The sequence below is a fragment of the Aspergillus ambiguus genome, assembly GCF_047715705.1.
Source record: "Aspergillus ambiguus strain CBS 117.58 unplaced genomic scaffold BDV59scaffold_39, whole genome shotgun sequence".
Lineage (NCBI taxonomy): Eukaryota > Fungi > Ascomycota > Eurotiomycetes > Eurotiales > Aspergillaceae > Aspergillus > Aspergillus ambiguus.
The window spans coordinates 40,164-65,896 of NW_027395552.1; the positions used below are offsets into that span (position 1 = coordinate 40,164).

At 55.1% G+C, this 25,733-nt stretch overlaps 11 protein-coding genes across 11 annotated transcripts; 7 read left to right on the forward strand and 4 right to left on the reverse strand.

Annotated features, from left to right (window-relative positions):
* Positions 1 to 361: 361 nt before the first annotated feature.
* On the reverse strand, positions 362 to 3,493 carry BDV59DRAFT_195484 (putative beta-galactosidase; the record flags this gene model as incomplete). The annotated part of the gene is made up of 1 exon (XM_073692578.1): positions 362 to 3,493. One exon carries the CDS (start codon positions 3,491 to 3,493, stop codon positions 362 to 364), a length of 3,132 nt encoding a protein of 1,043 aa, XP_073544424.1.
* Positions 3,494 to 4,100: 607 nt separating this feature from the next.
* Positions 4,101 to 5,741, forward strand: BDV59DRAFT_210102 (general substrate transporter; the record flags this gene model as incomplete). The annotated part of the gene is made up of 1 exon (XM_073695530.1): positions 4,101 to 5,741. The coding sequence occupies one exon, from the start codon at positions 4,101 to 4,103 to the stop codon at positions 5,739 to 5,741; it is 1,641 nt and encodes a 546-aa protein (XP_073544425.1).
* A 529-nt stretch (positions 5,742 to 6,270) lies between these two features.
* On the forward strand, positions 6,271 to 8,230 carry BDV59DRAFT_185950 (uncharacterized protein). The gene has a single exon (XM_073690939.1). The coding sequence runs from the start codon at positions 6,558 to 6,560 to the stop codon at positions 7,857 to 7,859; it is 1,302 nt and encodes a 433-aa protein (XP_073544426.1). The 5' UTR covers positions 6,271 to 6,557; the 3' UTR covers positions 7,860 to 8,230.
* Positions 8,231 to 8,459: 229 nt separating this feature from the next.
* On the forward strand, positions 8,460 to 9,879 carry BDV59DRAFT_205023 (uncharacterized protein; the record flags this gene model as incomplete). Its single annotated transcript, XM_073694575.1, has 2 exons — positions 8,460 to 8,588; positions 8,644 to 9,879. The coding sequence occupies 2 exons, from the start codon at positions 8,460 to 8,462 to the stop codon at positions 9,877 to 9,879; spliced, it is 1,365 nt and encodes a 454-aa protein (XP_073544427.1).
* Positions 9,880 to 10,040: 161 nt separating this feature from the next.
* Positions 10,041 to 11,272, forward strand: BDV59DRAFT_104413 (uncharacterized protein). Its single transcript, XM_073686489.1, has one exon. It carries the CDS (start codon positions 10,197 to 10,199, stop codon positions 11,151 to 11,153), a length of 957 nt encoding a protein of 318 aa, XP_073544428.1. The 5' UTR covers positions 10,041 to 10,196; the 3' UTR covers positions 11,154 to 11,272.
* On the reverse strand, positions 11,273 to 13,040 carry BDV59DRAFT_104419 (putative bZIP transcription factor (MetR)). The gene is made up of 2 exons (XM_073686490.1): positions 12,582 to 13,040; positions 11,273 to 12,053 (listed from the first exon to the last, which is right to left on the reverse strand). The coding sequence occupies exons 1-2, from the start codon at positions 12,871 to 12,873 to the stop codon at positions 11,392 to 11,394; spliced, it is 954 nt and encodes a 317-aa protein (XP_073544429.1). The 5' UTR covers positions 12,874 to 13,040; the 3' UTR covers positions 11,273 to 11,391.
* A 792-nt stretch (positions 13,041 to 13,832) lies between these two features.
* BDV59DRAFT_185958 (CENP-N/CHL4 family protein) lies at positions 13,833 to 15,941 on the forward strand. Its single transcript, XM_073690940.1, has 2 exons — positions 13,833 to 15,842; positions 15,903 to 15,941. Exon 1 carries the CDS (start codon positions 13,853 to 13,855, stop codon positions 15,272 to 15,274), a length of 1,422 nt encoding a protein of 473 aa, XP_073544430.1. The 5' UTR covers positions 13,833 to 13,852; the 3' UTR covers positions 15,275 to 15,842; positions 15,903 to 15,941.
* BDV59DRAFT_104435 (uncharacterized protein) lies at positions 15,528 to 17,335 on the reverse strand. The gene is made up of 6 exons (XM_073686491.1): positions 16,792 to 17,335; positions 16,552 to 16,718; positions 16,391 to 16,452; positions 16,106 to 16,344; positions 15,903 to 16,040; positions 15,528 to 15,842 (listed from the first exon to the last, which is right to left on the reverse strand). Exons 1-6 carry the CDS (start codon positions 17,193 to 17,195, stop codon positions 15,782 to 15,784), a joined length of 1,071 nt encoding a protein of 356 aa, XP_073544431.1. The 5' UTR covers positions 17,196 to 17,335; the 3' UTR covers positions 15,528 to 15,781.
* Positions 17,336 to 17,504: 169 nt separating this feature from the next.
* On the forward strand, positions 17,505 to 18,727 carry BDV59DRAFT_205028 (trafficking protein particle complex subunit 13; the record flags this gene model as incomplete). The annotated part of the gene is made up of 5 exons (XM_073694576.1): positions 17,505 to 17,571; positions 17,625 to 17,631; positions 17,677 to 17,800; positions 17,848 to 18,366; positions 18,434 to 18,727. The coding sequence occupies 5 exons, from the start codon at positions 17,505 to 17,507 to the stop codon at positions 18,725 to 18,727; spliced, it is 1,011 nt and encodes a 336-aa protein (XP_073544432.1).
* Positions 18,728 to 20,936: 2,209 nt separating this feature from the next.
* Positions 20,937 to 21,318, reverse strand: BDV59DRAFT_104444 (uncharacterized protein). Its single transcript, XM_073686492.1, has one exon. It carries the CDS (start codon positions 21,251 to 21,253, stop codon positions 21,002 to 21,004), a length of 252 nt encoding a protein of 83 aa, XP_073544433.1. The 5' UTR covers positions 21,254 to 21,318; the 3' UTR covers positions 20,937 to 21,001.
* Positions 21,319 to 21,867: 549 nt separating this feature from the next.
* BDV59DRAFT_205029 (dDENN domain protein) lies at positions 21,868 to 25,332 on the forward strand (the record flags this gene model as incomplete). Its single annotated transcript, XM_073694577.1, has 3 exons — positions 21,868 to 24,829; positions 24,883 to 25,134; positions 25,193 to 25,332. The coding sequence occupies 3 exons, from the start codon at positions 21,868 to 21,870 to the stop codon at positions 25,330 to 25,332; spliced, it is 3,354 nt and encodes a 1,117-aa protein (XP_073544434.1).
* Between the last annotated feature and the right edge of the window lie 401 nt (positions 25,333 to 25,733).

Consider the following 25,733-nt stretch of genomic DNA (forward strand, 5'->3'; position numbering starts at 1 on the left):
CCTTTACCATAAATCCGGAATAAGATATATTATCGAGACAAAAGGAGTGATCAGACGGAAAACCGAATAAATATGATGAGCGACTTTAACGTGTACAAAAACCGGGGGAAGGTAAAATAATAGACGAAAGCGGGGATGCAGATTGCTAAAAAAAATGGATAGGAGCAAAAAAAGGGTTAGTCGGTCTAATAGATAGAAGGATGGTTCATTTTATTGTTGTTAGGATATTGATAGTAAACCTAGTCTGTAGCCATCCGAGTTCAAAACCACATGGTTCAAGGAATCTATTTCTGTTCCTTTATACTTAATTGGCTTTTTTCATGGATGTAAAGCTCATGCAGTTCTGCGGTGGCTTTTGCTCCTATCCAATTGTCCACAGCTCCACAGTAAATGAAACGGCCTGATTCCTCAGCTCGTAAGGTGGTAGTATGAATGGCTTGATCGATGCGTTTCCCAGACCGTGGTGATCATAATCAAGGCGCAAATAAGTTGTTGCCTGACGTTCAAGCTCGTATATATGTCTCGCTGTAGTGATGTTATCAGGGTGATAGTGAGAGGCTTGAAAGTTGAACGTTGTGTCCTTGAATCGTGCCAACAGACCACTGCCATAGACATCAGTGATTGCAACCCACTCAACCTCACTGCGGTTTCCATTCTCCTGAGGAATTTCATACAGGAAGTCTAAGTCAGAGATGCTGGAGTTGAAAACACCCTTTCGTGTTGACGCACAGCTATCCTTATAGCTTTGATGAGGGCCCTTCCCGTGCCACGTAACTTTTTCAAAGCCTTCAGGTAAGATGAGATCAATACCGACCCGAGGTAGCGTAGCTGGGTTGCATCTAATAGGGAGCATATCCACAGCCATGGTGATGGCCCCTGAGCCGTCGATGGTGTATACAGTCCTCACGCTGAAACCTGAAAGGACGACGGGAGCTGCGAGGCGGTACTGTATTGTGACTTTGACGGTGTTGTTGTCTTCGACGCAGTCGCACACAACATTAGACCTCTCTAAAGCATCCAATCCATGTTTTTTCCATTGGAGAAAGTGCCCCTGCAAGTCGTTGCATGTTGGAGGGCGCCATATTCCCAATTTGGGGCCTGCTACGTGCAGCATGGGTCGCCCATTCGCAACCCACCGGGAGATGTGGCCGAAGGTCTTGTCGAAGGTAATCTCAAAGTTAGATCCGGTGACAACAAGGCTCCCCAGCCCAGTTTGGTCGACTTGAATTTTGCGAGTTGGGGAAGCGAGCAATGCAGGATAATTGCCTCCCTCGGCAATCTCGAATTGCGCCCAGGCGATTTCATGACCCACATTAGCCCACGAAGTTTCTTCCTTCAGCGAGAAGCTTAGGTTCCCGTAAAGACGATCTCCTGGCTGGAGTGGAAGGTGTCTAAAGCTCGAAAAAGGGCTTAGCACAGCCGCACGCTGTCCAGACTCTATCTTTGGGAGGGTCATGATGCCACTTGCAACAACCATTTCGACCCGCATCTGGGGGCCGCCGCAGCGGACAATTTTCCACGTAGCTTCGCAGTAACTCAAGTCACTAAAATCATACCAGTTCCGAATCTCAAGAGTTTCGTCCTTATGGTTCACTTCGATGGGTTCAATAATCTTTTTGAACTCGATAAGACCAGGCGTCGGGTCATGGTTCGAATTCACAAGCCCGTCCATGCAGTACTTTCCATCGTGGAGTGTCTCCCCAAAGTCACCTCCGTATCCAAAATATTCTTGTCCGGAGTCTGTCTTGTTGATCAACCCATGGTCTTGCCATTCCCAAATATATCCACCCTGCAGTCTGCGCTTGGAGCGGAAGAGATCCTGATACTCTTGCAGGTTTCCAGGTCCATTCCCTTTGCAATGAGCATATTCACAGAGCACAATGGGCTTAAGGAAGTTGTCACCCTCTAAATCTGCATAATGTTCAAGCTTGTAGACCGAAGGATACATGTAGCTGTACATGTCTGCACTTGCAGCATCCTTGTCGCCCTCGTAATGTACAGGCCGAGACGAATCATATCCCTTAACCCAGTCATACATGGCCTTGTGGTTTGAACCGTAGAAGGCTTCGTTCCCGAGAGACCATATTATAATGCTGGGATGGTTCTTGTTTTGCTTGACAAGGCGCTCTATCCTGTCGAGATATGCCTCCCGCCACAAAGGGTTGTTCGATGTGAACTCCGCAGAAAGAGCCATACATTTGGCTTTGATATCGCGGAAGGGCGTCCACTCCGGATTGTTCTCATCATGCAAAACTGCCTCGATAAATCCGTGGCACTCCAGGTCTGCCTCATCCATAACCCAGATACCAAGCTCATCGCACAAGTCGTAGAACTCTGGTGCATTGGGATAATGAGAGCACCGTACAGCGTTGATATTGTGTTGTTTCATGATCAAGAGGTCTCTCCGAATGAAGTCGACCGGCACAGCACGCCCGTAGCGAGGGTGGTGATCATGTCGATTAACTCCGTTGAGTAAGATGGGGACACCATTGACCGTGAGATTGCCATTAAGAATCTCGACCTTGCGGAACCCAACTTGCTTGCGAATACACTGGACCTCCCCTCCATCCTCGTTCAGCAACCTTAGACGAAGCTCATAGAGATAGGGTGTTTCGGCAGTCCATTTCTTGGGATCAGACACTGACATGCTTTGCTTGCAAGAGCCAGGAGAACTTGGGTCTGTTTTAAATTTGACAAGATCCTCAGTGATAATTCTGGTGCTGCATGGGTCGCTGATCTCCAGATGAAGCTTCATATATTGTGAGGCTGATGCTTCGTAGCTCACATCGACAGCGATTGTTGCATCTTTATACTGAGCGTCAAGATCCACGTCCACCTTGAAGTCCTCAATATGAACTCTGGCAGGAAATGCTAGCACATGAACGTCTCGGAAGATACCCGACATCCACCACTGGTCTTGATCCTCAAGGTAAGAGCCATCGCACCATTGGTACACAATTACCAGCAAGTGCATTGGCTTCCCCTGGGCAGCCACTACTTGTGCAGTGATATCAAACTCGGCAGCGTTCCGGCTGACTTGACTGTACCCAAGCATCTGACCGTCCAAGTAGACATGATAGCTGCTATCAACACCCTCGAAACGGACCCTGATGGAGCTAGTATCAATCCAATCTTGGGGAACTTCAATCACGCGTCGGTATACGCCCGTTGGATTGGCAGCAGGGATGTTGGGGGGGTCAACCGGAAAAGGGTAACGGACGTTGGCGTACTGAGGTGCACCATATCCCTGTAGTTGCCAGTGGCCCGGGACCAGGATTTTGTCCCACTGGGTGACATCCTCAGCTAAGGATTTCCAAGCCGCTTGTGGCGTAGGGAAATAGGAGAAGTCCCAACAGCCGTTAAGTTTGAGACGATGGCTCTCTGGAGGAAGAAAGGAAGCCCGGGGTGGTAGACGATTCCTCTGGAGAAGGGTAGGGTCTGTCAAGTCTCCCACTGAAGGCAGTGGCAATAGGAATGTTGATGATGACTCCATTTTCTCCTTCTTTTTACGCTTCTGCTTTGTAACTGTCTGGAATTTTGCTCGGAACTGTCTGGTGGGAATCCTAAGGGTGCGATGTACAACACTTGAAATACTTGTCCAGGTGAGATCCAACCTACTGCTGAAAGGTGCAGCGAAACATGAAATAGAAGCTGCCTCTCATCGATTTGCGGATAAATTTTTAAAGGAATTTCTCCGGTGGAATGCCGATACGGAGGAAGCATTTGCTCTCATGTTGGCCAGAATCTTTATGGAACCCAAGATGTGCCAACTATTTGACTCGAAGGAACGCGCCAACCATGGTTATCGATGCTGGTAGCTTTTAACACCCAATAGCTGAAAAGATAACCATGAAGAGCATATCCTTTGCTCTCCTCCGCCGGTGCATTATTCTGGGCAAATTGCGGGGTATAGTGAAGGATCAGAGAATCACCACCGTAGCAAGAGGCAAAAGCCCGAGCGGGATCACAGAGCCAATATGTGTTGAAATACGGGGAGGAGATAAAAGAGGTGGTAATGGCCAGAGACAGCAGAGCGTGTTGGAGCATAGCTTTCTTCTATTTCTACATCCTCTCATAACGGGTTGGACAATCAGAAAAGGATGGATAACAGAGAATATCCTGATCGAAAGGAGGGGAGCAAAGATGACTATGACGGGCATATCGATCCTCATAAGCTGGCAAAACTTCCTAAGCACTGGTGGGAGTATCCAGCACTGCTGAAGCTCAACATTGGCCTGCTATCCGGTCTACTTGCGTGGGTGACAACCGGGTTTGACGGGTCGATGCTCAATGGTCTTCAAGCCGTGCCCTCATGGACAGAATACTTTGATAATCCATCCGGTGCTAGGCTTGGTACAATGGCCAATGGGTTCGCTTATGGCAATCTCATCACGATCTTCATGTCCTTCTGGCTCTGTGAGAGGTTTGGCCGACGTTGGCCTCTATTTGGCAGCGCACTTATTCTTATCGTCGGCACAATAGTGCAGACAGCGGCGCAAAATTTTGTCACTTTTGTTCTGTCACGTTTTATCGTGGGTATGGGGACCGGCATTCTTGGAGTTGTCTCTCTTCTCCTTCTGGCTGAGGTGTCTTATCCCACGCATCGTGCAGTCATCACCGCGATGACTGCCATTTTCTGGCCAGTCGGCGCACTGATTGCGGCAGCGGTTACGTACGGCACGTTCCAGATGCAGTCAACTTGGGCCTGGCGTCTTCCCAGTCTGCTTCAAGGCGTCCTTCCCGTTGTTCAGATGGTTCTCGTTTATTTTACGCCAGAGTCCCCTCGCTGGCTTGTCGATCAGAATCGGCGGGAGGAAGCCGAAGAAGTTCTTGTTAAATACCATGGTCTAGGAGACCAGAACTCGGCTTTGGTTCACTACGAGCTTGTCGAAATATCTGCTGCGATTGAGACTGAGAAAATTAATAGGTCCTCCAAATGGAAACAATGGTTCAGCTCAAGAGGGAATTTCTATCGACTGGCACTGCTGATCTTCCTTGGATTTGCACGTCAATTGCAGGGTAATGCCCTAGTGAGCTACTATCTTGTCCTGGTTCTGGAGTCTATCGGCATTCGAGGCTCAAAAGAGACTCTCATCATCAATGTCGGTCTCCAGGTTTGGTCTGTGGTTACCTGTGCGGCTTTTGCAGTCACGGTGGATAAGCTTGGACGTCGCCGGCAGCTTCTTATTGCTTTTGCAATCATGTTCTTCGCCTTTCTTATCTGGACCATCTGCTCCGCAAAGGCCGCGCAAACAAACTACCAAAACAAGGGATTATCTGCTGCTGTCCTCCTCATGATTTTCATCTTCCAGGGCGGCTCTCATTTCTTTTCTCCCGCCGTTTATACATTGATTATGGAGATCCCCCAGTATTCTCTTCGCAGCAAGGGATCCATGATATTCAGCCTTGCTCAAAACCTGGCGGGTATCTTCAGTGGATACGTCAATCCTATAGCTATTGATGCAATCAGTTGGCGGTATTATATTGTGTACGTTGCGCTCCTTGCCTTCGATTTCGCTGTGGTCTACCTGTATCTTCCAGAGACCGCAAATATGACCCTTGAAGAGGTGGCTGGCATCTTCGATGGTGAAGATGCCCTTATTAGCTGGAGAGGTGTCTGTCGAGCCAACAGACAAGAGCGCAGGGAGCACGCTTCCAAGTATGTGGAAAATGCCCTCAAACAAGTCACTGCAATTCACAAGGAGGATATTGAACTTGTCGAGCATGTTGAACGCACATGAATGGGGGACATTCGGAGATAATCCGAATAGGGTCGACCGAATAGGGAAGCATTGTGCCAGCATATATTCAACATTTTCATCATTCTCGTCAAGTCTTGTAGTAACCCAAGGATATATTGGACGGTTGAGGCAAAAACACCAGAGCAATAAAACTACAGTGTGATGTCAAACGGATAGACAATAGTAACAGTCTCAAATGATCAAGGCGTGTTCTGAACGCAGGAGGAACCTTTCCCTCCTGTTCCTGTCCACAGCTAGTTCGGGGGTGTGTGGCGGGCGTAGAAGATCGCTGGTTGGGATGCAAGCCTTCCACTCATCATGTGCTCAGGTCTACTCAGGGAGCAAAAAGCGGCGAGAATGAGCCCTCAACTGGAAAGGCAAAGCTGTCGACCTGACGAGAAAACTAGGTCTCTTCCTTGCTCCGTACATATGTATGTCGTGTATAGACAGATGGAAGGCTGGACGTCACGTGACCACCCGGCCTTTCCCTTTCCAGATTCTCTCCTGAAAGTCCGCGTAAACGCCAGCAGCAACAACAACAACCTCCCGATTATTCGTCCAGCATCTATTCCTCTCGGGCATGAACCTCTTGGGCCTTGGGAGAGACACATAAATTCAGCGACGCCGCCTCCCTTCTTTTCTCGCCGCCGTTCTCGTGTGTTCTGCCTTCGTCCCATCCATCTGTCGCCCCTCCCGCTCTTATCTGATCGGTTGTTCTGCCCGCAATATCGCCCACGGTTGATGCCTGGGTAGCCCTTCATTCCCATATCCTTCAGTCTCGTTGTGGTGAATCTGGTCTGCTCCTGAGGAGTCTACATGGCGACCGCAGAGGGACCCGCCAGGGTGCTTGGTACAGTCGATCCGTGTTTACCCATATCGGTACCTAGAGTGTCCGCTAACCTGCACTCCCGGTCAGATCGCAATGGACGTCGTCGCCCGTTCTCCAGCTGGATGAAACGTCTCGCCAATCTGAAAAGCTCCACCGAATCGAGCGCCCGATGGACCAACAAGCGTCATGGCATGCCCAAGAACAAGGGTCGCAACTGCAAGAACAACCCGTACCCCTTATCCGGTACCACGCACCCTGCGAACGACTATAGCAGTGACAACACCGCCTCCGATGTGAGTGACGATCATGTGCACCGATCTTGCTCGCAGAGTGCACCTTCCGTCGCATTCTCCGGCTACGAGAATCAGGTCCCGGCGACTAGCGCGAAATCGACGGCCCCCACGGTCTCCACGAACGCTGACACGGCAATTTCTGAGGCGGCACACTCCAAGGCTGGGACCTTGGCCACCGCAGGGGGAAACATCAGCTCTATGGGAGGAGGCGAGGGGAGCACCTTTTCGTCGCCCGCTCCGTCGGTCCGGTCGCTGACGACCACGTTGACGACCGTGCAGTCGGCCGCACCGTCGGGTCACCTTTACAATAACAACACACAGAACCCCCCTCACGGACCCCCGCATACAAATTCCGCCCATAGTGCAACCGCCCAGCAGGTGCAATTTTCCCACCAGTTCCCTCCGTCGCCCGCCACTGCGGTGCCGCCCCACATGGTCCCCCACGGCCACTCGGTGACCTACAGCACGGCGACGGCGAACAATATCCTAACGGACAACGCCTCCATCCTAACCCTGGCCTCCTCCTCCAAGCGACGTCGCCGGAACTCGTTGGACACCAACGCGTCGGTGCGCGCCCTGGCACCGTCGTCGGTCTTCGGCGGCAGTCGCGAGAGTCTGCCGTTGAGCGTCCTGAGTGGCAACGCGGGCGAACCGTCGAGTGCGTCGGGAGTGCTCAATCGACCGAGCATGGTGGGCCTGGCCAGCGCGGAGCGCATCAGCGTCTACTCGTCATCGGGGGCAGCCCCTATGAGCAGCAGCGGAGAGCGGGGGAGCTTATACGCCAACAAAGCCAGCCCCGGCACCGGAGACGGAGCGAGTATCATGAGCGGGACTCAATCGCATAGCCGACATGACAGCAACGCGGCGAGCATCTCCGGAGCGGTGGCGTCAGGTAGCCAGGGGGTGCCCGGAGGACGGATGAGTCGTCGTAGTTCGGGTTGGGGGGAGATCACGGGGAATGTTGAGAGCGACGAGGAGAAACCGACGGAGGCATAATGATGCGATGACAGTATTGCTCTTTTTTGGATTTCTGCTACGACTAATGCTGTGATGGACGGTTGGATAGAATTTTCTTTTGGAGTTTGGATCTTGGACCAGGATGGACTGGAAGGGTTTTTGATATCCCGTTGGTATGAAGGCGTTTTTGCTCGCTTTTGCTGAACCCGTACATGAAGATATATGATTATCTCAACAACAAGGACCCTGTTTACAATGACTCGGCTTGAAGAATGGTTTTATTGGTTGAACTTCGGCTCGTATAGCTCATCGCATGTGACCAGCCCGCGTCGAGGGGCTTCGAGGGGCTTTCCAGCGACGATGGACTGCTCTATCCTGCTCGGTCCACCGCCTGATCACCGTCCTCGCAGTCCCCCCACTATCAGCTGCAGCCTCCAGCAAGGAGTCGCGAGAGATTTTGCATCCGGGCCGACAGCAGAGAAGAGAGAGAAACTCCGGCCGCACTTCCTCGGCGGTTCAAAATCGGGATCGGCCAAGAAGTGCGGGTCTCCGCATTCTTTTTGCAATTAAGGGTTCTTTCTTCAGGGTCTTTGGGCCCACCAGCTGTTCGATTCCTGTGCTCGTCTGCAGGATCCCACCATGACTGTTCCTTTAGAGACGAGACAGCGCGATGTGGCGGTGGTGGGCACAGGCATGGCTGGGCTGGTGACCGCATACTTATTGCATCATGATGTCCAGCGGCGCTTTCGCGTCCGACTCATCGACAAGGTACAGTCTCGGTTCGCTGCAAAAGAGACCACCAGACGAGATGCTAACCGGATAGAACCCCGATGTCTCCCTGAGTGCCGAGTCCATCGCGGTCCCCGCCACCAAGTCGGAGCCCAATGCGCCAGCGAGCTGGATTGACGTGCCGATGCGGGCCTTTGCCGGCGGTTTCTACCACAATCTCGTCCGCATGTACGATTACCTGGGCGTCAACTACCATTCCCAGCCGTTTCTCTTCAGCTTTGCGCGCACCGCCCAGCCCCGTCCTTACATGGTTCATGCGTCTAACTTTCACCAAATCCCGCCCATTCCGCGCGGCGGTGACCTGGTCCACTGGCTGGTCGAGGTCGTCTACGTGCTCCTCTGCTACCTGTACTTCACGCTGTGCTGCTTCTTCGTGGCACCGCGGCATGGCAAGTCCGGCGACGTCGAGTCCCTCGACCAATACCTCCGTCGCATCCACCTCCCGACCTACTACGTCTCCCACTACGTCCTCCCCCTGATCTCCAGCGTGTGCACCTGCACCCACCCCCAGCTGCTCGCCTTCCCGGCGTCCGACGTATTGGCCTACAAACGGCTCACACACGGCCAGCCGCACTTCGTCGTCACCGACGGCGTCCGCTCCGTACAGGACAAGCTCCTCCGCGGCCTGGACGTGCGGCTGGGCGTGCAGTCGACCCGCGTCACGCCGACTCCAGACGGTGGCGTCCTCCTGACGACACGCCGCGCCGGCCACACCGAGACCGACCCCATGACAACGGAGCGATTCGACCTGGTCGTTCTCGCCGTGCCGCCGGACGTCGCCGCGAGCCTCTTCGAGCCCGTGCGATCCGTCCTGCAGGAGGTCCCGACGACGACGGTCGAGACGGCGGCACATACGGACTTTGGCCCTGTGGGCGCGGAGCCTGGTCGGAAGCACCATCCCCGTGGCCAGCACATCTACCTCCGCTCCAACGACCTCCTCACTGAGGCCGCCCATCTCCAACCCACCCCCGTCCATCCCATCCTCGTCACGACCAACCCGCTGACCCCCATCGACCCGGAGAAGATCGTGCGCGCGGCCGCGTTCACCCGCGTGCTGCGCAGTCCGCGCAGTCGGCGACGGCTGCAGGAGCTGTTCCGCGAGGCGCCGTCAGGGTCGGCGCCGCGGACGCTGGACTGGCGGAATGGTGACGGAGGCGTGTATCTGGCTGGCGGGTGGTGCTGGGACGGGATGGTCCTGCTGGAGGGATGCGTTGTGTCTGCGATGCGGGTGGCGGGGAGTCTGGGGGTGGAAGTGCCGTGGCGGGTATAATATGCTATAGATGTACATGGACACGATAGACTATGAATAAGCTTTTTGTTTTGTACCCGGGTTGCATCGCAGCTCCATATTCAGTATAGGAGTTTTGTAGTCCACGACCGACTATAGATTAAAGCTAGGTGGTCAGCTGACACGGTCAGCCCTATCTTGCTGCCATGTGCTTGTGTGTAATGATGCTAGCCAGCCCGGACACTGTGTGGACTATACGATATGGCGTACCAGAATAGGAAACGATCAGGCCGGAATTACTTTCCAGCGCTTCCCTTCTCGTCGAATTCTTCCCGAAACACATCCACAGGATATACACCATGAACCCTCTCCGCTGGCTGGTCTCCCGGTTCAAACAAGATCAGCCGTCCATCTACGCCCTCGACCATGCCGTTCTCAACCTCCGCCTCCCACCGTCCATGTGGATGAACATGGGATACTGGGAGGACGCCTCCGATCTCCCAACCGCATGCACCGCCCTCCTCGACCAGGTCCTCATCACCGCCGGACTGCTCGACCCAACCGGCCTCCCAACGACCCGCGCTCCCCCGCGGCGCCTCCATCTCCTCGACGTCGGCATCGGCTGCGGCGACCAGACCCTGCACCTGCTCCAGTGCCACCGACCCGACGCCCACCGAGGACCCCTCTTCGACACCTACACCGGCATCACCGACCTGCCCGCCCAAGCCGACTGGGCCCGTCAACGACTGCCCCTGACCCGACGACAGACACGGGTGCAGATCCACGCCGCCAACGCCGCTGACCCGGCCGTCTGGCCGGCGGAGCTCAAGAACGCCCTCCTCCCCCGCGCGAGCTCAGACAGCCCGGCCGCAGAGGGAGCGGAAACCTGGCTCCTCGCCCTAGACAGCCTGTACCATTTCCGCCCGTCGCGGCGGCCGCTCCTCCGCTACGCCCGCGCCTCCCTCCACGCCTCCCTCATGGCGTTCGATCTGCTCCGCGCCGACCACCTCTCCCCCTGGCAGTCGCTGCTGCTCCGCCTCGTCTGCTGGGTGTCCGGCACGCCGTTCGCCAACCTCCTCACCGCGGCCGAGTACGAGGCCCTCCTCGTCGAGGTCGGGTACGCCCTCCCCCGGGTCGAGATGCGCGACGTCTCTCCGCATGTGTTTGCCGGGTTGGCGGCCTTCATCCGTCGGCAGGATGCTGCGCTGCGGCCGTTCGGGCTCGGCGTGGGGAGGTTTCGCGTCGCGGCGAGGCTGTTTGACTGGTGGGCCCGGACGGGCATCGTCCGGGGCGTGGTCGTTGTGGCGAGGGTGTAGACTACCGCGTACGTAGGTTAGGCAGGTCTACGGGAATGGCGTAGTTGAGGATTGGATTCTTGCAGACAACTGCATCGTATGTAAAAGTATTAACGTCAATCATGTACCGCCCACCGCATCCTTGCTCCGTGAGACGCCTTCTTCCTGTCTCCATTCCAATAGAACCAAATATTCACAGAAAAAGTCAGTGCTAAAAGGAAGAATCTAAAAACCACAAACATGAAACGATCAACGAACATCACTCAAGCGTGCCCACTCCGATCTTCGAGTCGGAACTACTCCGCTGGTTCTCGGCATGCGTGGCCAGGAACTTCTTGAACATGTTCGCAATGTCCGACTCGGACTTCTTGGTCTCCGTCGCCGATTTGCCGTTCTTTTCCGTGATCAAGTTCTTCAACCACTGGTTCTCTAGTTCCAGCGCCGTGACTCGCGCTTCCAGCGCCGCGTTCTTCTCTGTGGTCTCCTTGACCGTCTTCTCCAGCGCCTGCTCCCGCATCTTCTTCTTCACTCGGAACCGCGCGCTGGCGGCCGTGTTCCGACGACGCTTGTCCTCCTCGGCGGCAATCCGCGCCGCCTCCTCGACACTCATAGGCGGTGTCTTCTGCGTGTTCTTGCGCTTAGGGCCCGAGGAGGCCGGGGCCGGCGTGGGAGCGGCGGCCGTAGCACCAGGGGCGGAGGGTTCCGTCGGGCTTACGGACGTCTGTGGCGCCGACTGACTGGGAGCCGGCTTTGAGGCCAGCGAGCCACCGGGGATCTGCGGAATGGTAGAGAAGGACGCATCCTGCACCGCCTTTTGGGTACTCGTCTGCTTCGGAGGCTGGGACTGAGCTTGCGGCTGGGACTGGGGGTTTAATGTGTTGAAGTCGGAGGCCGAGTAGTCCGGCATGCTACCCAGTCCATCTGTGACAAGTTAGTAAGCCATCCATCACTAAATGACGAGTGGTGAGTGGTGTTCTTCTGAGCTAGTATGCACAGGGCCCCCACGGTAGGGCTAATCACGTGAGATGGCGCCATCAGGTGGCCGTTTCACGCTATCGGCTCCATTGCAGGGACCATGCAAGTGGCACCGAAACTTATCTCGATCGATGCAGCCCGAGAACGCTCGTGCCAACGACAGACCAATCGTTGCACGTGCAGATGATGTATCGATGGGGCCGTCTGGATATAGGGGGCATGGAAGGCGACCAAGTGGAGATAATTCAGAACCACAAGTGAAATCGGAGGAAATGACGGAAAAGTCCACACGGAAAGGGGAAAAAGTCAAAGCTGAGTGAGGCAAACGCAATTTCCCACTTGAATGATCGAAAATGACCAAAACCTGTAGATGATGCAGGTGCTTGTGGCCACCACACGGTCCCATGGATATACCAGCTCATTCCAGAAGAACACCACGAGAAGAATGTATATAAGAGAACTATGCCAACTTACCTCCTAACAGGTCGAGGAATTCCATATCGGTGTTGTTGCCCGCGGTTGGCTTGTTTTCCGTCTTCAGACTGTCTCCGTCGACCGAGTTGAATGTCGGCAGGTTGAGATCGCCCAGGTGGTCGAAATCGAAGAACTCAGTGTTGGTAAACATGGAGAGCTCCGCATCGAGGTTGAAGACATCCTGTTGCTGCTGTTGCTGCTGCAGGGCCTGATCGTACGGGGAGGGAATGGCGTTTAGATCTTCGAGGTACTGCGAGAAGTTGGGGGCCCGGCGGCCGTTGAATTCAGACATGGTGCACCGGGGAGGCGTCTGAGGCCTCTATTCTGGATGACAGGCAATCGATTGACGGGATACCCGGTATGGGAGCGTATTGTGCGATGGACTGAACGGCGATGTCGACGAGACGAGGGCGGGACGAACAGTTTCGCCTGCTTCGGAGGACAATGCGAAATCAAAGTGCTCGATTGTGACAGCTGCGCTGGACGGTTAGAATGGCAGTGGTCTGGAGGTGTACACTGTGATGGCAGATGAGAGAAGAGAACAGAGAGGTGTGGGATGAATCGGATGGAGGAGGGCGGAAATTGCTGAGGCCAAGTGGGGGAGGCTGATTAATGGCCGGCGTTTGTCAGCACTCACCGGTTACACAACCGTTCCTTCCCCTCTTTGAGCTTTCCGCGGGTAAAATTATAATAACACAACTCTCTATTATATCGTCTACAAGGATGAGATGTTGATGATCTGCTCGTGCAGACCTACTATTCTACTGCGCTGTGTACTGTGTACATGACCACAGAGAACATTAGGAGTAGAATGTCTCTAATACCTGGACTTATTACCCTCATTGAAATCATCCCCTTCCGAAGTCGGAATGCGAACCAGATTAAACTCCCGCTGAACCAGGCATTTCTTTCCGGCAAATTCTCTCATGTCGGGAGCGCTGCCGAGTTCTTGTTGGGGATGACTCTCACGGAAGTCATCAACGTCATGCCTGACAATGGACTATAGCTCACTCGGAATCATCCCCATTCTGGAGTTGTAGATTGTTTTGTAGAAGTTCCCCGATTCGCACTCCCTGTTCTATCGAGATTGTTCATGTGACACCTCAGGCATCTAATATCCCTACTGGGTAATTGTATCACAGTCCCTGATTGGCTGTATCTGGCTGAGTTATCCCCTTATCTATCACCACGTGACCCTGTGTTGATGCGCGAGAATGAAGCCAAACATCGATCAACAACCGCATCCTACTCCACGGACGGGATGCGCAATCATGTCCCGCTCAAAGTCCATTCGCGCTCCCTCTACCGCCAGTCTTCCCAATGACTTTCGCATCCCTTCCACCACGCAGTCCTTGGTGAAGTCCCTGGGGAAGCTGTCCCGTCAATCGCTCCTAGACCTGGCGTTCTACTGGCTAGAGGATCGCAACTGGAAAACATTCCCGCCGTATCTCCATCAGGATGACCTCGAAAACCCCGATGACGACGAGCTCAGTCCCTATCCCGCCGAGCACACCATCGACCATGTCCGAAACGCCTACCAGGAACTGCAGATGCGCAAAGGGGGCAAGCGCGAAGTCATCGACCGGATTCTCGAGGGCGACTGGCGTCACGGCATCACCTTGCGCCAGCTCGCCATGATTGACCTCCGCTACTTGGACGACCACCCATCCAGCCTACGCTGGACCGCGCTGGAACTGAGTCGCATCGGCGTGGGGGGATCAGACGGCGACACCGCCGCCTGCGTTCCCCGAATCCATGCGTCCACCTTTCTCAGTAAACTTCAACAGCAGATCTCCCCGCTGGTCAAATCCCATTACCACCTCGCGCGCTCAAGGTCACTACCCGTCGCCTTCCTCCGAATTTTCGTGACAAACTCCCCATACCAACATCCGCGACAGACCGCCGACTCCTTGACCGACTCGTCCCGCGTCATCTACGTCGCCTTCCCGGACAGCTGTCCCTTCATCTACATCTCCATCTCCACCTCCTCGTCCGCCCCGGCCAAAGCCTCCACCGAGGTCGTAGCGACTGACGCGCGAAGCTTGCAGCGCATCGTGCGCGACGCCATCCCAAAGGCTCTCTCACTCCCCCAACAACGATACACCCTCAAACCAACCGCTCTCACCGCAAAGAGCCTCACCGCTCTGCTGAAGCTTCGCGGTCCCGGCCGGTCAACGCGCGCCAACGGCACTTTCAGCATCTTCGCAGACGCCGTCATTGAAGGCAGCCCTCTGGACCCGCGGCCGTCCAACTCCGTGGCCCCTGCGGAATACCTCCACCAGGACCAGGATCCAGGGAAGGAGAATTACAGCCATTCTGAAGAGAACGGACCAGATCTGTCGACGGCCCCCAAATCCAGACGTGTCGAGCCAGACACGCGCGTGTCCAAAAAGCGCAAGCTCGCGGTTCAGTCCCGTTTCGGCACCGCTGGCTCCTCTCTGGCCTCGGCTCCCCTGGATCGCCTGGATGTCCGCCTCCTGGACCCCCCGGGTTCCGATGCCGATGACGCCGGACAAATGCAGCCGGCGCTCTCCCTCACATTTGCGGGATCGGATGTCATCGCTGGGATTCGCAGGCTGGCGGAGCTGGGCATCGTTGACCCGGAGCGGATGCCTTCATGGATGACTGGCGAAGAGGCTGTCAGTGTGGCCATTGTGCGGAGCGGAAACCGTGTAGCCAAGGATAGTGGATGAAAGCGGTATCCGGCTGACCTGAAGTTGTCACGCATATTGTCTGTCCTCATGGACACCGCATTGTTCCGTAACGGAATGAACATGCCGTCGGAGATGCTCTGCCTCCCGTCCCGCTGTTCCATCGATCATGCTTTGGAACACCTCAACTGGGGACAGCAGCCGATTCTAGGATCCCAAGTCTTCCTCGCGCAGGACCGACGGAAGCTCCATTGACCGCTGCCTTGAGTAATAAGGAATGTGGTTAAAGACGATCGGTCCCCACATCTACATACAACGGATACTAGCCTTAACGGCTTTTGTTCTTGTTCAGCAATGCAGTGAATTAAGCTGTCCTATCCGGGGTATCGAAGCCGATCAATAAGCAGTCTCTTGCACCCTTCACCTTCGACCATAACTCCGTGGCAGAAATAGCAATAACCAGAACGATAACTGACCATGACCCGTGTCTACAATTCCCAGCCTTCCTCGTAGTCCTCGTAATGCTCATAATTGTCGTAGTATCGGCGTCTACGCGAGCCAGAGCTGTAGAATTGTCGGGAGACCCAAAACGGATGATATGTAGAATAGTCTGAGACGCAGGTTAGCAGCAACATCAGACTCCAGGCAGGAGTGTTCGCGGGGTGAATACAGGGACGGTCTCATACCGCGTTGCCCGGAAAGGCCCACCTGACTGGCCACATTGACGTATCCATCCGCGTTCACCTGTCCAATTTGCATGAGCTGCTCGAGACTGAGGTCGCTGTTGTCTGACTCCCAGGGAGAGCGGCTACAGAGGTCAGTCAGTATTTATTTCAGGGCCACACTGGTGGTTCGTGGTTCGGGGCAGTATACCAGAATACGCATCGCACTCCCTGCGTCTGCTGGGTCGCAGCCCACTGCTGGAAGCACGTTTTATGGATGTTGTTTCCGCACGCTGCGCGACACCACACGATTTCTTCCTTGTCAGGTTCGAATTCCATGAAACAAATCGGGCAGTCGCCGTCAATTTCCTTCCGCTTGCCGTCGTTTCCATCGGCCCTAGGGTCTTCCTCGCGGTTGAGCGAGGCGTTGTCGAGGAATTCGCGGAGTTCCTATATGCGGTGAGCAGGGAACGTGAGACCGAGTTGGACGGCTTACGCTGGACAGGAACGCCAGTTGGTACTGGAGATGCTCCGGGGCTTTGAGGACGTTCACTAGGACTTCACCAGGCATTGTTGTTAGGAATATGTTATAAGAATGGCCGTAGCGATATTCGATAGTCTGGAGTAGGCGTCAGGACGAGAGCGTCGGGAACATACCATAGCAGATGTGTTTGCACTGGTTGCCTTTGAGGCCATCGGGGCAGTCGCAGACCGGCACCTTCCCAATCGTCGTCTTGTAGATATTCCCGGTCGTCCCCACAATATCAAAGGTTATCTTCGGGATGCCTTCAGCATCCGTGACGGTGTGGCCGACAACGTACATCCTAGAAGGTAATCTCAGCAGGGCTCTTCAGGACAGAATCCCGCACAAGAAGGGGGAAGAAAGCCCCCACGTACCGTTGAGTCCTCGCGCGATGCAGCCTCTCCAGAAATGACTTCGGTGGGTGCGAGCGAAACCGCCGTTCGCGACGCTCAGGCGTCGGGTCTCGCCACTCCTCGCCTTTGCGGGTCTTTTGCTTTTTCACAGGAGTAGTAACAGACGTAGTAACAGGAGATTCACCAGACAGGTCAATCACTTCGGCAGAGGCGGGAACAACGTTGGTTTGGCTAGTTCGCTGGCGCTGGGCGCGTTTCCGGGGGGTTGTTGTGCTCTCGCGACCATCACCTTCGCTGTGCTTTCTCTTGGATGCTGCTGACACAGTGTCCGAGCGGGGGGGTTGACGGTGGGACATTGTAGGTCGATTGTTTGTGGGAGGAGATCTGTGGACAGTTTGAGGCGAAGGTGCTTTTATATTCGCCATTACGCATTGCGCATCGTATAGTGAAGGGTTGAGGGAGAAGGTAGGTAGTGAAATGAAGAACCCAAGACAGTGTCACGATGCGACGCAGTATGAAGAATGACAGTTAAAGGCTGGTATCGGGCATACCTGCAGAAGCGATGTTATGGTTAACGAAAGACTCACTGAATATGTATGCAAAGCTGATAAGACACTGGGCGTGGAGGTTTGCCGGGTTTGTTCTGTTTGCCTTGTTTGCCACCGTCCGTGATAACGCTATCGCCAACATCAACATCCACCGCGCTCCTCCATACTCCTTCATGACCCTCGACCATGGCTCGTCCACGTGCGCAATCGGGCGCTGACGGGCCCAAGGAACCCCATGCAGTTTCTCTCAAGGGTATGAGCTACTTCTCTTGTGCATAATTCTCAGTCTCTAGCTAACTGACACAGTCTTACGGTAAGCAAGCTAGCTGTCTGGCAGCTGTCCGTCTAACCTCTCAAGGCTCTCGCGTCCGTCTTTGTCCTACCAACATCCTCTTCCGGCTTCAAACACCAAGATTTCCAGTAAAGCTTCGTTGAGCTATCCGTCCGATCATATCGACGACAAGTTCATCCTCGCCCCAAACGTATGCCCACCCTCCCTTTCTGCCTAATCCACTGTTGACCTCGACAGTTGACCCTCCCCCCGGCCTTCGGATCCGCTTATGTGGGCGAAACATTTGCATGTACCCTCAGCGCCAACAACGAGCTATCCGACGATGAAGCATCGCGCGTGGTGACTTCGGTCCGCATCGTGGCCGAAATGCAAACCCCATCCACGGTCACGTCCTTGGGCTTGGAGCCGGCCGACGACACCGCGGCGAAGGATGGTCTACAGAAAGGACAGTCTCTACAGAAGATCGTACGATTTGACTTGAAAGAGGAAGGGAACCACATCCTGGCCGTCAGCGTTAGCTACACGGAGACGTTGATCGGGTCGGACGCGCAGGCCGCCAGTGGGAGAGTGAGGACTTTCCGCAAGCTGTACCAGTTCGTCGCGCAGCCGTGCCTGAGCGTTCGAACCAAGTCTTCGGAGTTGACTCCTCTCGAGGTGGAGAATAAATCGCTGGGCCCCTATGGCAAAACGCGGCTCCTCCGGTTTGCTCTCGAGGCGCAGTTGGAGAATGTCGGTGATGGCGCGGTTGTAGTCAAGGTGAGTGGTTTCCCCCTTCTGGATCGATGCGACTGGGCGCGGCTTACTGACGGCTTACTCTGCGTAGCAAACAAGATTGAATCCCCGACCGCCGTTCAAGGCGATCTCGCTGAACTGGGACCTTGAGGGATCCGACCAACCCAACCCGCTTCCGCCGACCCTGAACCCGCGCGATGTGCTCCAGGTGGCCTTCCTGGTTGAGCAGGAAGAGGGGCAGCAGGACGGCCTCGAGGCCTCGCAGAAGGATATGAAACGCGACGGCCGCGCTGTGTTGGGGCAGTTGTCGATCGAATGGAGGGGACCGATGGGCGACAAAGGATACTTAACCACTGGAAACTTGCTCACCCGGCGACGTACATGAAACCGACATGGTGCAACAATGGTATGCTTCTTGTCCGTGCAGCCGTCTTGTTCTTGGGTTCCGCAGTCTGAAACGACAACAAACCGCGGGATTGCTTGTGCGCTGGCCCCATCGGTGCCTGGGACACACGACCGTGGCGGGGCCCCCTCCCTCCTGTCGTGTCTCCGGTCAGGTCGGCCTGCGTGTTCCGCAGCAAGGGGTTGTGGCCCAACTGCAGGCCCGTCCGGGACGCGGCTCGAATCTTTGTACAGTGGACGGTGCTGGGTTACACATGCGGTCAGAGGAATAGGCCAGGACCTGTCATCGGCTTATCATTGACAGACAGTAGTAGAGCCCGATCCGGACTGTGCTCCGAAGGGGAAGGAGGATGATTCCCACTGCGGCTGAAATGGATCCGTGGGTGGGCGGGAATTCGGGTTCTAGACACTTCAACTCAATCAATTCTATGCGGATGGATACTTAAACGCATTAGTCATAGAGTGCTGACAGCGCAGCCCTACTCTACACCAACCGACTGCCGTCGTTTAGGTTCTGATGCCTTCCACCGGGTTTCGCTTATTGGTTTGGCGTTGACCGCAAGACGCGGCCTGGTCTGTCGGCGGCGAGAAGGCCTAGACTGCCTTTGTGCAGACAATTGCATTATCAATCGTCCATGGTGTCTCCGGAGTCAGGTACATGTAGAAATCCAAAGAGGTGACTCCGGCCAAGACATCCCTGGTCATGGGGAGAACGGAGGCGCCGCCGCTAGTCCTAGTGCTCTATCGATTCTGTCAATGTTTCTATTTATTCTCTTAATTGATCCTGCAGGATTTAGGTAATTGATAGATGCTACGGGGGATGTCTCACGATGCCAAATACTATGTACGGCGTAGACTTGTATGTCAAATAATGGCACCAGATTCGGTTGGTTACAAGTATGGAAGATAGCGGGATCATTCCATACTCCGTACGCCGCACGCGAGTCATACTCCCTGGGTCAGTCTGGAGGATCGACCTCCGGTTGTTTTATTCCAAGGGAGATGGGCGTGGCGAGCTGAGCCGTCCAACACAAGCTGAAACTCCTCCTCCCGAGGCCGTCCCCCGTGAACGGCATCGAGAGACACACAAACCGAGAGCAACGGCTCGGCTTCAGGCATAACGGTTCTCCAGTTAAGGGGAAGGGGCATCGAGCGATGACGTCGATGCGATGGATCTTTGGTTGCATGTGTTCATCGCAATAAGAAATACCCGCACATCCTCATGGGATCCCAATGTCCCAAGTCTGGGGGGCCGATCCCTCGCCTGTCAGTTGAGGGTACTCAGCGATCCTCATCCTTCATTCGGATCCACCCTGATCAACCCGAGAATAAGGCCATATTCCGTACAGAGTACGCCGTGCGGCGTATGGCGTACTCCGTATATACGCACTACGGAGGAGGACCTCTCCCAACGAGACGAAAATCCGAAATCATGTGCAATGCATAATTCCTGTGGTGCTCCTCGGCAGGATGGATGGATCATGAACCGGCCCTAGTGTCTCCCCAGGTGCATCCACTCCGTCCTCGGTCCCTACCTAAAGAATAGGACTGGCCCCCAACGGTGACTATCGGTTAGCGGGATGGGGGGGTGTTTTAGTAGGAACTCTCACTTGTTGACTAGGTGCCTCCATGGATCGTTTCAACGGACCGAGAAAAAACCTGCTTTTTTTTTTCTTTATGGTTCTTCCTTTTTTTAAAAAAAAATTTTATCTTTCTGTTCCCCCTTTTCCCTTTCGCTGATATTCGGAGGATTTCCAGGGATCCACCGTTGTCCTTCGGAGATAGCCTGAAGGGGGATCTGGGAAACGTAATGTACGGTGTAATGTTTCCATGGAACCAGAACCAGTTTCCACCGATGAACCCAGCAAAAGGGGGAAAGAGAGGAAGGGGAAAAAAAAAAGAGAGAGAGACTATAGATGGGGAATAATTGTAGGCATGACGAACCAATGCACGACAGGCTCCACTGGGCCCAACGATTGATATTGTCCCGTCTCTGTTTCTGCCTTCACGGCATAATGGAGTCGGTTCCAGCTGTTGGTCACACACGTACGCCGTATATGCCGTACACCCTCTCAGCGTTGCTTTTTAACCCCCCACCCCGTTGGGATCGGAGCGAAAGCGTCTGAATTGAAGGCTGGATCGGGCGGAGTGGCAGGCGACGGACGACTTGGCTGGTACCCGGAGGGCCCTGGGAGAAGGTATGGGTGGTGGTTGGATCAAGGCTCGATGGGACGCCCATACGCAGGAGTTCGTTGGTTTAGTTTCTTTTTCTTTCTTCTTCTTTTCTTTTTTCTGGTGTGGCTTGAGGCGAACTGCCGGGTGGGTTGTGGGCGGATGCTATTTCCTCTTGTGCGTAGGATGACAGATGTCCGATGTCCGATGTCCGTCCTGCTGGAGGAGGTTCATGGTGATAGTGACCGTTAGTTAGGGGACTAGCGATTATCAATAGAAATCGATGTGGTTGCGATGGAGTGGGTATGCGGATGCGAGTAGTTGGAGCAACAAACATGTTGATATTCGCGGAATGACGATGAGGATTGAATACAGAGACAAGAAAATAAGGAATAAAATAAGAACAGAAAAGAATCAGAACCAGAGAGATCTATAGTGTACCGTGTACTCATCCGCATCCTGAATCCATGTTGTTGTCCCCGCTCTCCAAGTTCTCCTTCTCTCCACCATAAATTACTTACTCCTTTTTTGTCATCCAACCCCCTCCTCCTCTCTCTCTCCCTCTCTCTCTCTCTCTCTTCCTCCACCCAACTTCTTCATCTTCTCTCCTCTCCCCTCTCTCCCAACTCCTCTCTCCTCCTCAACTCCCCCCAGCATCATCCTCCTCTCCTCTCCCTGTCTTCTCTTCTCTCCCTCCCCCCGCGACGCCGTCGCACCCTCGACTTATGTGTTCTCGCTCTACCGACTACCCTCGACCTCTCCGTTCCGAAGCCCCTGATCGTTGAATCTCCCCCCCGGTCTCTCGTCTCTCATTGAATGCGCCTGTCGCTTCTTCGTCTTATCCCCTTGGCTTGGTCGGCTCTCCCGCTCTTCATGTGGTAACGACGTCCACGATTTGTGACGATTAATGATTACAACCCCGCCATCTTCCAACCACCATCTGTTGGCGCCATGCCCTTCTCCTCCTCCGCCCCCGAGGGGTCTACCACCCCGCTGGCCGATTACTTCTGGATTGCCGGTGTCGATGGGACGGAGATTCTAGAGACCTTCCAGCGCCTCGGAGACGAATACCGTGCCAACAGTGCCACCTCCCCCGGCCCCGCCTTGTCCGATACCATTGAAGAAGATGCCGACGCCGAAGAGGCCCATGACCCTCGTCTCGACGGACTCTCGCGACCCAACTCCGTCGCCGTCAATCGCAATTCCGTCCAGCGCTTTTCAATGCGCTCTGGGGATTCGGATCCCAACGCGAATGGTTCCAGCAGCAATCGCAGCAGTATGACCATCAAGGGCGCCCCTTCCCCTCGGGGTTCCTCGTTTCTCGAGGATTTCGACTTTGATAAGGCGTTGTTCAAGTTTGCGTCGGAACGGGAATCCTTCCTGTCGGACTTGAGCTTGAGCGCTGGCGCCATCACTTCCTCCTCGCGTCCCCGCTCCAGGCTGCGCACCCAGAAGATCGTCTCGGAGGAAACTTCTACCCAGCCAGCGAGCTTGCTCCGATCCGGTATCGGTAGTGTACGCCGACACATGGCCTTCCGTGACATGAACAGCATGAAGCGACAGCCATCCATCGCCCGTCAGGCGTCCATCCGGACTTCGAGACGTCTCAGCAATTACAACTCCGTCATCCCCGTCCCTCAGCCCCTGGAGATCTCCCCCACCATGCACCCCTTGAAACGGCGATTCGAGCCCGTCCTGCTCGACCGGTACCCCACGCGCGGCATGCCCGACGAGTTGAAGCAGCGAGGCAACTTCCCCGACTACGTCCCCATGTTCGCCTTTCCCAACGACATCAATATCGTCTCTTCCGACCAGAGACCACGGTCCACCTGGCACGGGTTTGCCATGACCACCGATAATGGCTCGCGATTGCACGCCATTTGCCTCATCATCTGGATCCCCCTGAACCCGCGAGCCGCGGAGGAACTGGAGAAGCGCTGTGAGGAGTGGCGGAAAGACAACATGACCGACGAGGAGCGAGAGCTGGCCGCCAGTCTGGGTGAACGTCTGGCCTCCGAGCGTGCCAAGCTGTCTCGACTCCTTGCACAGTTGCCGACAGTCCCCTCGGGCTCCGACCAGAGAGAACAGCTGGAAGACGACATCAGCGCCGTGGAGGAGAAAATTGGCCTCATGACAGACCTTTTACGGCCCGTGCGCCACGGTGCGGCGTCCAAGATCGAAGGTCTGACGGATGGTGACACCGGGTTCTGGATTCCCCGTGCGTACGGCATCCTGGGCCGAGAGGAGAACATGACCAGCTTCTGGAAAGAGTGGTTGAAGGCTGTCGTGGTCCCCATGACTGAGGGGGGTGTCCAACGAGTCCCGCCCAGCTCCCCTCGCATGGGCGTCTGGCAACCATTGGAGCGGTACGTGATGAACCTGTGTACCGAAGCCTTCAGTCCCAACACCTCCAAGACGCAAGTCGAGCTGGCGGTCCGTGAATTGCGTCTGTTTGCCCGCAAGGAAGCCGCCAATGAACTGCCAGGCTCACGAAATACCGATCTCTATGCTTTGTTCCGAACGTTGTCACTGTCGAATATTGTCATCCTTCTCGAATATGCCCTGACCGAATCGCGCATCATCTTCCTGTCCTCTCACACATCGATGCTCTACCTCGCCACTAGAGCCCTGGTTGATTTGTTGTTCCCAATCACCTGGGCGGGCGTATTGATTCCCGTTCTTCCCGCACGCTTGATTCAGGCCCTGGAGGCACCTTGCCCTTACATCGTGGGTATCGAACGGCGTTATGAGAAGGTGGAGCTCCCATCGGACGACTTTGTCCTGGTGGATCTTGATTCCGACCTGATTGAGAGTACGGTCCGCCCGACTCCCCTGCCCCGTCACCAGCGCCGGAAACTCCTCTCGTTACTTCAGCTCGCCGCGCCCCATCACAGTCGCTGCGGTGTGACCACCGGTCCTCCGGCGTATGCCGTGGAAACTTTCCCCTTCGATGCGTTCATGTCGGAGAATGGTTCCATATTCAACTCCAAAGCCCAGTCCACCCAGCTGGCCAAATATGTGAGCCTGAACTCGAGTGCCTTCGGCCAGCATTCAGTTCCGCCTAACTCCTTCCCGCCCCTCATCTTCAACGCCTATCTCCATGCTCGCTATGAGCAGGTCGCGTCGAGGGGGTACTCGTCCAAGGGGATCGATCGCCCCGGAACCAGTTCGAACTCCTCCAAAACCGGTTCTCCTCCTTCCCCGAGAGACAGCTCGCCCACATCGGGCCACTTCCCCCCTTTCCCAACGACTCCGGGTTCTCGGAACGACTCGGGCATGGCTCTCCAAGCATCGCTGCGAGAAAAGCGGTCTGGTCACTTTGATGCGGCATCGCGGAGAAGCTCCTCCTTTGGCATGGAGATGAGAGGAGTCCCACGGCGGCCAAGTGCGCCCTTCCTGGGCCATGCTCCCAATCTCTCGGTGACAACCTTGAACACTGAGCATAACTCCGGATCTACGTATGCTCCATCGGTGTACGCCCAGTCCACTGTGGCTGCTTCGACCATTGTCCCTCAGCCGACCTCCCAGCCTATTCACAATGCCGAGGGCACCTGTTGGGTTGAGGGCCATTGCCTGCAGGTCCAACCGTGGGACGAGAAGGCGGTTTGCATGGTCTGCGATGATCGGGCTGAGGATGGCATGTACAAATGCAGTGCATGTAAGACTGTGGTGCACAACCGTTGTGCCCTGCAGATCTGTCTGGTCTGTCCTGCTGCATTCTACCCGGAGCAGGTCCGCGCCGCATTCGTCCGGTGCTTCGCTAGCCTGTTCTATACGTACAAGAAGTTCCTTCAGCCTGCATCGGGCGACAAAAAGAAAGCCGGTCTCACTTACAGCTTCAATATGGAGGCGTTCCTCAAGAGCCTTCCCAACGAACACGCGGAGTACATTGGTGTCTTACAGCAGACCCAGGGTAAGCACTTCGACAGTCCTCGTCCTTGGCCGAGACACTAACAGCCGTTCCAGGTTTCAACGAGTTCATCAGTGAGAGGGAGAGAGTCAACCCGAAAAAGAAAGACCCCAGGCTCGCCCTATTCGATGAGATCGTCCTATCCAAACGCAACCGGGGTCGGTCCTCCATCTTTTCAGGCCGGTCTATGACCGACTTCCTGTCCGACACGTCCAATCATCTTTGGAGAACCGCCAGCGCGACCTCCTTCGCCAGCAGCCGAAGTCAGCAAAACCTCTCTGGGGACTACTCCCGCATCGTCTCTCGAGGTACGAACCTGATTCCGTGGCTAGTCAGCGCACACAAGACTAACAATTCATGCTCCAGCACCCGCAAAGCTTGATACCAGCCTGATGAAAGAACCACGCATGATCCATGGGACCCCTCGGGTGTCCAAGGCGGCAAACAACGCTCGGCGAAAACCGCTTCCTAGGATGATGAATGGGCTAGCCATTTCGCCGCCTTAATGGATCAATCGTGAACATTGGTGGAGTGCGCATTACCGCCTAGATGCAGTGCAACCATGCCATACCCCACCATGCCTTCTGGCTGGCTCCATGCGCGGGAGCTTATCTCGTCAGGTTGAAACGATCGTTGTCGGGAACTTTGATGACCCGTGCATGCCTTCCAGCCTCCTAGATAGGCCACCCGGGTCTTGCTGACGCATACACACGGGTGGCTCGTTGGACAGGAGTGGTGGAATGACTGCACTCACAGTCGCGATAACGGGGACCAATGCGCGGTTTTCTGTTCTGCCTGAGCTGGCGTGTGACCGGTAGGTCTGCAGCTAGCACGGTATACATCCTGTGGGTTGCTTGTGACCTTTTGACACCCCATTGGCGTTGAGATGGAGTCATGGGGCGTACAT